Source organism: Hyperolius riggenbachi, chromosome 8 (genome assembly GCF_040937935.1).
Source record: "Hyperolius riggenbachi isolate aHypRig1 chromosome 8, aHypRig1.pri, whole genome shotgun sequence".
Taxonomy (NCBI): domain Eukaryota; kingdom Metazoa; phylum Chordata; class Amphibia; order Anura; family Hyperoliidae; genus Hyperolius; species Hyperolius riggenbachi.
In genome coordinates, this window is record NC_090653.1 from 276,588,981 (window position 1) to 276,600,250 (window position 11,270).

Sequence of the window (11,270 nt, forward strand, 5' to 3'; positions counted from 1 at the left end):
CTGGAGCCAGATGTGGCTCTTTTGATGGCTGCATCTGGCCACCAGACAAATCAGTAGGGGTTGATTCACTAAGCTACACTGCTCAAGCAGCACAAATAAAATTTTTAAAGTAGGCAGACTACTGCTGCAGCATGCACTACTAACCAACTCGCGCTACCCCAAAACTAACGGCTGCTCCAATTGTCCCACTCTGGCAGGGGCGTATCTGGGTAATGTAGAGCCTATAGCAAAAACTGAAATTGCACCCCTCTCCCCCCACCACACACACACACGCCTTGGTTGGAGCCCCTTTCCCCTCTAAAAACAGCATCCTTTCTGTTGTACATGTGTTATAGTTGCCTGTGTTTTTTTGATTTTTGATATTGCTGAAGGAGATATTTCTCCTTATTTCCTCTCTGACCTCTTTTCCAACACTAAAGGTGCCCATACATAGTACAATTTTTCAAATTTTTTCGATTAAATAATTTAGTTCGATTATTCCGTTAGATCGAATATAAAGATTTTTCCAGCATGTCCAATCACATTTTTCTCGAAAAAAAACGGGCTAATCGTTAGAATTTCTTGATCGGAAAAAAATATTTTCAACTTTCATTTGGAAAATCGAACATTTTTATTCTATCGTGTATGGGCACCATAAGCCAAGTGAGCTCTACATACGTAAATTAAGTAGCCATATTCCCCAGATAACAAAAATAATCTGATCTGAGGTATGAGTGACGGGGAGGCACGGGGCAGGCATGGGGACACAGAGCAGGGTCAGGCATGGTGCCCATAGTGCTGTGGCGCCCATGGCACTAGCCATGCCTGCACCCCTCTAGATACGCCTTTGCACTCTGGGCCCTGTCGGGTCCAGTGACTTTGTAGGACTAGATCCCTGCACTTTGGCCCAATTGGCTGCCTGTCATTTGACAGTCAGCCTACTGGGCCAAAGTGCGGGGATCTCGTCCTACAAAGTGAATCAACCCCCAAGTCAGCTAGCTAATTATACAAGCTGTTAGTCGGTATTTCTCCTGTCTGGGAAATTGCTGATGTTGCTGAAACCCAAGAGAAGCTAAAGACGTGTCCGACACTTCCGCTGCCCTGCAGATCAACTGTTTATACATCACCATGGTAACAGGGACGTGAACACTCTGCTGTTCATGCGCACTGTCCCAGTTTGAAACATATTGTATGGCTCTCATAGAATTACATTTTAAATGATGTGACGTTTATGGCTGTCTTAGCCAAAAAGGTTCCCGACCTGACATACTGTATAGGATACTTTTTATCCACATAACCTAAAAGTGGGCAGAGACAAATACAAATTTCACTGGGAAAATGTATACCGCAGTGTTAATGGCACAGGCCTCAAACCTGGTACAGTTGGTCATTGGGTGACTGGGGTTCAAATTCAGACAAGGAGGTGGAGCCACAAACAGCCAATCAGATTTGTTTAATTTCAGTGCAAATTATTGACGCCAAAGATCACAAATCTCACAAACTTGGTAAATGAATAATTGTGTGTTAGGGTTAGAAAAAGTGGGTGGCGCCAACACCAGCCAAATACATAGTCGGGCCATCAGCTATTGTTTTATAGATAAACAATTTAATTAATTACGTTACTTTCACTACAGTTCTTATTTATGTGGCGCACATGAGCTGTAATATAACAGGTATCAATCAGAGTGCACTTTTTAAATGACACATTCTCTTCTTGTCTTCACAGGACCCTGTGTTCCCAAAACAAATTAGGTAAGATCCAATTTCTGTGGCCTTATTCAACAAAGTATATCGTAAATTGGGCTGTGTTGCCCATAGCATTAATGATTCAATGCTTATGAGTAAAGAGGTGGTCACATGCTCACTGCACTGCCCCTCAAAGCATGTTGTATGTGCAATATTAAAAGTTTATTTTTGCCCAGTCGGGCTGATATATTCCTGAAGGAGGTAAGCATCTTCTACTTTTTAAACTTTTACATTCTTTGGGACCCGGCCTGAGCGGCCTCCTACCCCCACAGAAGTCTTGCTTAGAGGACCACACAACCATGAAAAATTATACAATTGTTTCTGGGATGTCGGAGGAAACCAGAGTGCCCAAAAGAGAGGGGCCTCACTTAACCTATTTTGGTTCCTGGACGTAGAAACTACGTCCAGGAACCATGCACGCTACCGCGCGCTCCCACGGCCGATCGTGCACGCGCACTCCCGGCCGCGGATTCGGTAGCCAAGGAATCAATGTATCGGGCTGTGGTGCCCGATCACTGATTCCTCTCCCCCGCTGAAAAAGCGACAGCTTCTCTCGGAAGCTGCGCCTTTTCTGGCCGTTCCCTCCCCGATTAGTCACTCTAAGCGTGTGTTACGCTTAGAGTGACATCATGTAAACAAACTCATGGCCGCCATCTTGTGGCCAAAAAGTAAAACTACAACTAAAATTAAAAAAAAATTAAACATAACACACAATTACATTATAAAACTATACTTTACATCCCACCCTCCCAAAAATACCCAGATAAAATGTTTAATATAAAAAAAAAAAAAACAATACAATAAAAAAAAAAACATGTAAATATTTACCTAAGGGTCTAAACTTTTTAAATATCAATGTAAAGATGAAATATTTCTATATTTTTTTATTTTAAACTTGTAAATAGTGATAGATGCAAAACAGAAAAAATGCACCTTTATTTCCAAATAAAATATTGTCGCCATACATTGTTATAGGGACATAATTTTAACGGTGTAATAACCGGGACATATGGGCAAATACAATACGTGAGTTTTAATTATGGAGGCATGTATTATTTTAAAACTATAATGGCTGAGAACTGAGAAATAATGATTTTTTCCGTTTTTCTCTTATTCTTCCTGTTAAAATGCATTTACAGTAAAGTGGCTCTTAGCAAAATGTACCCCCCCAAAGAAAGCCTAATTGGTGGCGGAAAAAACAAGATATAGATCAGTTCATTGTGATAAGTAGTGATAAAGTTATAGGCTAATGAATGGGAGGTGAACATTTCTCAAGTGAAAAAGACGGAACCTGAATGAGAACCTGAACTGAAAATGAAAAAGTAAAATAACCATATACAGGTCATATTTACCTCCTGTGTAGTCTATTGCTAAATCCCTTTCTCCTCTTCTGCGTCCAATTTGTCCACTGTGATCAATGGAATTCACTATCCTCCATTTTAAAAATGGCCATTACCCCTTAACAGCTTCCTGGTCAGCACACTGTTTAACTGTAATATCACCCTCTTGAGCCATAGGAAAACTGTAATATCACCCACTTGAGCCATAGGAAAACATGGACATTACCTTGCACATTCAGTTGTAACTGACAGCTGCTGATATATACCTGACAGCAACGGGTATATTTCAGTTCTGACAAAATCTTGTCAGAACTGGAAGGGATCACTGTAAGCAGAAAATGGTGAGCCTCTGAGAGGAACTGACGGTGAGTTTAGTAGGTAATATTCATTTGCAGCTACATCATGTGTTTATTTTAAATAATTTTACTCACATCATGTTCCCTTTAAGTATAATTCTAGCTGGAGGAGGGCCGGAAGGACTTTATTTCTATGTCAGTTCAGCCAGTTCAGCTGGTGTTTAGAGCACTAATACTTATCTAGCAATGGGAGACCGCGATGGCGAATTTAAACAGAGCTGCTTCTATCAATATTGACTGAGTGTTAAAGGGCACCTGTAGGTGACTGATCTGTGTGGCAGTGACCTCTGACCTCCGCTTGTGTTTGTGTTTTACAGGACAGATTGCTTCCAGCGAAGTCCCCGCTCTCTCCAGCCCCCCTTGATCCTTCTTCACCCAACTTTCCTGCCCGCTGCTCTCCTCTGTTCCCTTCTTCATTTGAAATTAAAAAAAAATAACCAATAAAGCAAAAAACGTTGTTGTTTTTATTGATGGACTGTTACTTGCTTTGGACTAGTGCACCCGGTTGCACAATGAGCGTGTTATTTCCGTGTTCCAGATCTGATCCTGTGTACCGCTGTGCTGGGAGAAAACCATGCAGCTTGTGCAAATAAAAAAAGCAAAAAATAAAACCACCCATATCTGCTCTAACAGTTCAGAGGTCCTCATCTAAGCACTAATGCCTGCTCACACCCATTTTGCAGAACCTGCAAGTCCGAATTTTAACTAGATGAAAATAACTGTATTTCCTCATTCCCTGTAGTATTCTTAGCCAGAATTAATAATATATATATCTATATCTATATCTATCTATCTATCTATCTATCTATCTATCTATATATTTCACTTTTTATTGCCCAGTTGATATGTATTAATGTTCTATTACTTGCATTGAAAAGCTGTTCTGAAACATAGGATATGACAAAACAATATGGCCTCATTCACACTAGGGGCTTGATTCACTAAACCGTGAGACAAATATCACACCTTATCAAAGATATCACGTTATCAAAAGTTATCACACGTTATCAAAAGTTATCACACGTTATCAAAAGTTATCACACGCTATCACACATTATCAAAGTTACCACACGTTATCAAAGTTATCACATGTTATCCAAAGTTATCACATGTTATAAAATTGATCACACGTTATCCAAAGTTATCACACGTTACCCAAAGTTATCAGACACGTTATCAAAGTTATCACACGTTATCAAAGTTATCACACATTATGAAAAGTTATCACACGTTATCAAAAGTTATCATACGTTATCAAAAGTTATCACACGTTATCAAAGTTATCACACGTTATCAAAAGTTATCAAAGTTATCACACGTTATCAAAAGTTATCAAAAGTTATCACACGTTATCAAAGTTATCACACGTTATCAAAAGTTATCAAAGTTATCACACGTTATCAAAAGTTATCAAAAGTTATCACACGTTATCAAAGTTATCACACGTTATCAAAAGTTATCAAAGTTATCACACGTTATCAAAAGTTATCACACGTTATCAAAGTTATCATACGTTATCAAAAGTTATCACACGTTATCAAAGTTATCATACGTTATCAAAAGTTATCACACATTATCAAAGTTATCACATGTTATCAAAGTTATCACACATTATGAAAAGTTATCACACGTTATCAAAAGGTATCACACGTTATCAAAAGTTATCACACGTTATCAAAGTTATCACACGTTATCCAAAGTTATCACACATTATCCAAAGTTATCACACGTTATCAAAGTTATCATACGTTATCAAAAGTTATCACACGTTATCAAAAGTTATCACACGTTATCAAAGTTATCACACGTTATCCAAAGTTATCACACGTTATCAAAGCCTTATCAGAGTAGCACAGCGAGCGCTATGAACCTGCAGGGTCTCAGGGCAGGACGAGTGCCATTGCCAATTAGCAGGCATAGGTTTGTAGCGCTCGCTATGCTACTCTGATAAGGCATGTTAACTTTGATAAGGTGTGATATTTGAATTATTTATCACGGTTTAGTGAATCAAGCCCTATATGCGCTGCAGTGCGCCTCTCGGCAGCACGTATGGTGTGCGACATGCAAGATCATCAGTAGTGCATGGACAGCACTTCTGACGTTCAGACTATATGCGCTGCACAGCAATACGATGCACTATAGCACTGCTGCATGCATTTTCAGCAAAGCACAGCACTGACCCAGTCACTGTAATGCATGTGATCAGCTGCGCAACGCACATCAACACAGATGGCGTGAGATTGCGCATGTTGCGTTCTGAACACACAGCCATCTGTGTTGCCTAATGTGATCGAGGCCTTATAGAGAAACTTTAGCAAAAAAATGGGGGGAAAAAAATCAGTACATTACAAAGTGAGAAGTTATATGATAGAAGAGAGATTAAGAAATGATTAATATTCGCCATGTAATTTGCTGATATTGTTTGATCCACAATCAGCCTGCAGGTCATCATCTTTACTACTGGCAGACATGGAAAACACCAGACAGCTCCAACTGCCATTACCTATAACCACGCCCACTAACAATGCGATAGGCTAAAAGGTTGTTTTTTCGTTTTTTGTTTTGTTTTTTAATAGAGACATACAACATACATAGGAGATACTGGTTACTTGCAGGGGAGGACTGGGACCTTTTGGCCTGGGGGGAAAACACAAACTATAGGAGTGTTTTCATGGCAGCATCAGCCCAAATGACGTCACACATGCGCCCCACTTGCTATATGCCAGTAGTCACATGGAGCGCCAATGCGGAAATACAGCAAGGACACTCTAGGGACAGTGTGACGGGTAAAGTATAGGCACCCGGGGGCACATAATACGTTTTCCCAACATTTCAACCAATTTCCACCAACTTTTTTTATCCGGTTCGATAATATCAAACAGTTGATCGTCTGTCAAGTCAACAGATGTATGGCCACTTTAATTCCCCAAGGCTCATTCCTCCCTCTCTCCCCCCCATACTTATGTCCTTCCCTTCGCCACCATCTCTACCTATCCCTCAAACAAGCCCCTCTTCCATATCGGATGTCCACTCCCCCTTTATCAGACCACCATCTCCCTCAGTCAGGTAACTTCTTTACTGACCTCCCTCCTGGCACCTTGTTCCCTGCCTCGCTAATGCTAATTTCCAAAGTTTCAGTACCCCTTCTTCCATCACTTTTTTTTCACTCCCCCCTCCCCCCAACATTCATGCCTTGTTTACCTGCTTTTTATTGGTGGTCAGTAGTGCATCTCTGCCTGCCCACGACCCACTTTACTATAGTATAAAACCCTACAGGCCACATCCATACTCAGTACTGACAGGTGGAAAAGTCATTATGATTCGATCATAGTGAAAGAATCTGTCAGTAACAATTGATGTATGTATGACCATCTTTAGGTTATGGTTTCTAATAACAAGACTGGAGAGAGGAGAGAGAAGGCAAAGCAGGTGGTTTTGGTGCACGGCGCTCAGCACTGGTTACCCAAACCAGGAGCCCCATAGCAGCAATAATAAGCTGCGCGGGCCGTGTAAGGGTAATTCGGGGCTCCGGTGATCGCCGTACCCCAAATTACACCTCCCTCAGAGTTGCAACGACTCAGAGGGGGAATAGTATTTAACACCACCAGGAAGTTTAGTGGCAACAGGAAGAGCCGTCATTCGGCGCTCCCGGTGCCCAACTCACCCGCAGCGTACAAATACTAAGGGCTCAGATACACTATACATGCTTTTCTGAGCACTTTTAGCCATCAGAGCTTTCTGAGAGCTTTTTTAAAAGTGCTCCCATTGATTTACATTAAAATCACGGTAAAATTGCAACTCCGGTAAAATCGCTCAGAAAAGTGCTTATAGTGTGTCTGAGCCCTTATGCAGAGAAGGGGAGAAACAGTGAGAAGAAAAAAGCTGAAAGAGAAGGAAGAAGATATTTGCCTCACCAGGATTGCACTTTTATTTAGCTTTCCTGTATGACAAGAAGACGCAGACACCCAGCACTAGGGGAAGGGGAAATCAAAGGTGAATGAGGGAGAGCTGGTGCAAACCAAGAGCGATTTGAAAAGTGCTTGGCTAATGTTACTTTATGAGGGTGTTCCCACAGCAGCATTGTGATTTTTTTCAGAATCGCAAACACGCTGCATGAAGCATTTTTCAGAGCGATTCATTAAAAAAAATCGCTCTGAAAATCGCTTCACAAAATCGCACTCGCAAATTGCTAGCGATTGCTATTGCGATTTTGGCGTGCACTAACCCAGAGAGAGGAGGAGTGGAAAGAAATTGAGAATAGCCTGAGATGGAACAGAGCATATCTGTATTGCAGTCCCACATCAGACAGAGACTACTTGCCTGTAATCGGACTCCTGTCCCTGCCAGTCTCACCTCCTGTCCCGGCCAGTCTCAGGCGCAAGTGAGAAAGCAGCCCTCCTGGAGTCTAGGGACTGTCAAAAACTTTTCAACTTGTTTAACACCTTATCCACACATGCAGTCATTATAACAATGGGGAGAGACCAGACAGATTTTTGCCCACGGACCCTCCAGGCAAGCTCTGCATCATACTGTGGATATTTACCAGCTTGCCTGCCCTCTAATTGCACTTTTATCAGCTAGTCTTATGTTTCACATTGCCTTACAACAACAAACCTGAATACACCAGGCATTGGACCAGCCCGAAATAACTTAATGAAAGGCGGCCTGGGGGGCAATCGTCCCCCTTCCCCCCCCTGGCCAGTCCGCACCAAGGTTCACAGACAGGAAACTGTCAAGACCATGGTAATGACATAACACTATGGGAGGGGCTTCACCACAATATCAGCCATACAGACTCCACCTCCCCACATGATCTATTTGAGAAAAAGGTAAAGAGTTTGTAATGGATAGCGGAGAGGCCGCCGCGGCGGTGAGCGGCATGGCGGCCGTATCCGCGTCTCAGAGGGCGGCCTCCGCCGCGCGGTTACATGTTGGAGTTTTGCCTGGTCCCTCAGTTGCACATAGACTGAGGGCTACGCACACACGCACCAGGCGACAGGACCTTTATGCAAGTAGAAGGGGAGTCAGCTGATCAGCCGGTCAGCTGACTCCAGTAGTGCTTCGGATTGGCTGAGTGACTGGGGCGGCGCTGTGGAGCGCTCTGAGTATATATAGGACCTGCTTGTCAGTTGCTCTTTGTCTGCTGTTGCATATGCTACGTGTTAGCACTCAGACCCTTAGTCAGATCCGAAAGTGTGCTAGAACCAGCAGGAGCTGGGGATCCACACTTAAGCTCAACACACACCATACAATCTTGGTTGTACAGATCTACCAAATCTATGTAGTATAAGGGCCAACACATTGAAAATACCTTGAATGATTGATTGGATAAGCTCTTATACTACATGAAAGTGGTAAGATTGAACAACCAAGATTGTATGGTGTGTGTTGAGCCTTAGCCAGATTCTGTTGATAGTTTAAAGTACTAATTGAATTGTATTATTTGTTATGACCTTCTGCTAGCCTTGACTACTCTTCGGTCTTCTGATTCTGTGCCTATGCCTATCTGATCTAGTTGCCGACTGAGTTATACCTCACTCTGATTCAGTCTTCTGTCTTTGTACCATATCTGTCCGTGTGTTGCTGAACCTGCTTGTCTGACTCTTCTGCGCTCACCAGTGAGCTTAGTTCTGGTGAGGGATTCTCAGTCTGAATCACCTGCTCCTCAGGTTGATAGCTGTAGTACAGTCTGAATCGCCTGCTCCTCAGATTGATAGCTGCAGTACAGTCTTAATCACCTGCTCCTCAGGTGACTAACCTCTACCGTACAGTCCTCATCACCTGCTCCTCAGGTGATCAGAGGCTGCAGTACAGTTTGATCTCCCGCCCCTCAGGTGATCATCTGCTGCAGTACAGTCTGAATCACCTGCTCCACGGGTGATCTGTATACAGTGTTCTCCCCAGGCTCTTTTAGCCGGGTGCTCCACCCAGCTAGATTGGGTGACCACCCGGCTGTCATCGGCTCACCCCTTCACCTCCTCCTATGCTGTAAGCAGAGTTGCCCTGCATTTTCATCTTGCCCCACCCGGCTACTTTTTCATGCCACCCGGCTACTATTTCATGCCACCCGGCTGGAAAAAAATTCTGGGGAGAACACTGTGTATACATTGTCCTACTGTGCTTCATCCGCTCCTCGGGTGAACCGATCACTAAATTCATCTGTGTCTCCAGCCTGCTGGAGTACTGATTCCAGTGTTCTATAGAGATACCTCCCTCTACCAGCTCCTCTGGGATAGTGGGTATCTCTAACTTTATTTACTGTTGCACCAAACACTTATCTCACACCTGGGTGTCCTGTGCCTTGCTATACTTGTATTATTGGTGATTCTGCAGATCACCACATAATCAGGTATAACATCTGTATTATTGGTGATACTGCAGATCACCAATAATCAGAAAATCTGTTCTTGCTGACACCGATCGTTACAGAGTTCTTGTGGGAAAGAGGGTATCAGCTACTGATTGGAATGAAGTTTAATCCTTGGTCACAGTTCCACTTAAATGTTAAAAGCCCATATATACCTTCCTTTTAGGATTTTCAGTGCAAAAAAAATGTATGGACTTCCTTTTATTCATTCATTCTTACACTGAATGACTACAGGGAGAGAGGGGTGAGAGAGTTGTAGAAAGAAAAAAAGCGAGAGAGGAAATGTAATGGGGTACGTAAAGTGACATGTAACATAAGATTAATGTGTGCACATCCAGCCCCAATCATCGATAGAACAAGCCTGTGCTCCTTAATTCCTTTCACTTACCAAGGGCTCTAAATGATACATTTCTCTGCATTCGGACAGCAGCATAACTCTAACTGATAACTAATTTGTGGTCAGGAAACTCCCGCATGGCTGAGAAAAGCACATCTAACCGCAGGGAACTGATGCAAAGTTCAATGGTTAATGATTTGTCTGCATGAAACTTAGATTTTTAACCTTTAAAATCAAAATATGACTGAGCTTCTAGGAAAGTCCTATTTAGATTTAATTGTATGAGACAGAAACAATTATAACAGTCTCTGAACTCCGTATTTATTCACTATATACAGTGGGATGCGAAAGTTTGGGCAACCTTCTTAATCGTCATGATTTTCCTGTATAAATCGTTGGTTGTTATGATAAAAAAATGACAGTTAAATATATCATATAGGAGAGACACACAGTGATATTCGAGAAGTGAAATGAAGTTTATTGGATTTACAGAAAGTATGCAATAATTGTTTAACCCTGCTGGCGGTTTGCTTAAAATCCGCCAAGGGGCAGCAAATCCGTTTTTTTTTTATTTTTCATGTAGCGAGACAAGGTCACTACAAAGAACGGGATCTCCTGGAGGGCTTCCCCCGTCGCCATGGCGACCGGGTGGGATGACGTCACCAACGTCATCGACGTCGTGACGTCTTAGGGGACTCCGATCCACCCCACAGCGCTGCCTGGCACTGATTGGCCAGGCAGCGCACGGGGTCTTGGGGGGGGGCTGCCGCGGCGCGACGAATAGCGGCGGATCGGCGGGTAGTGGCGGCGATCGCATTTCACACGCAGCTAGCAAAGTGCTAGCTGCGTGTAGCAAAAAAAAAAATATGCAAATCGGCCCAGCGGGGCCTGAGCGGTGCCTTCCGGCAGCATAGCCCGTGCTCAGCACGGGCTTACTTCCAGGGAGGTTAAACAAAATTAGGCAGCTGCATAAATTTTTGCACTGTTGTCATTTTCTTGATTCCAAAACCTTTAGAACTAATTATTGAAACTGAAATCGACTTGGTAAGCTCAGTGACCCCCTGACCTACATACACAGGTGAATATAATTATGAGAAAGAGTATTTAAGGAGGTAAATTGTAAGTTTACATCCTCTTTTAATTTT

The 11,270-nt window shown here is 42.7% G+C and overlaps 1 protein-coding gene across 2 annotated transcripts in view; it reads left to right on the plus strand.

Moving 5' to 3' along the window:
• LOC137528574 (olfactory protein-like) overlaps positions 1-3,874 on the plus strand; it is a 32,485-nt gene extending 28,611 nt beyond the window's left edge. For both annotated transcript variants that reach the window (XM_068249916.1, XM_068249917.1), the window contains 2 exons: positions 1,706-1,731; positions 3,739-3,874. In XM_068249916.1, coding sequence (XP_068106017.1) covers positions 1,706-1,731 — 26 coding nt within the window. In that variant the 3' untranslated portion in view covers positions 3,739-3,874. The remainder of the gene's footprint in view (positions 1-1,705; positions 1,732-3,738) is intronic.
• Positions 3,875-11,270: the final 7,396 nt, after the last annotated feature.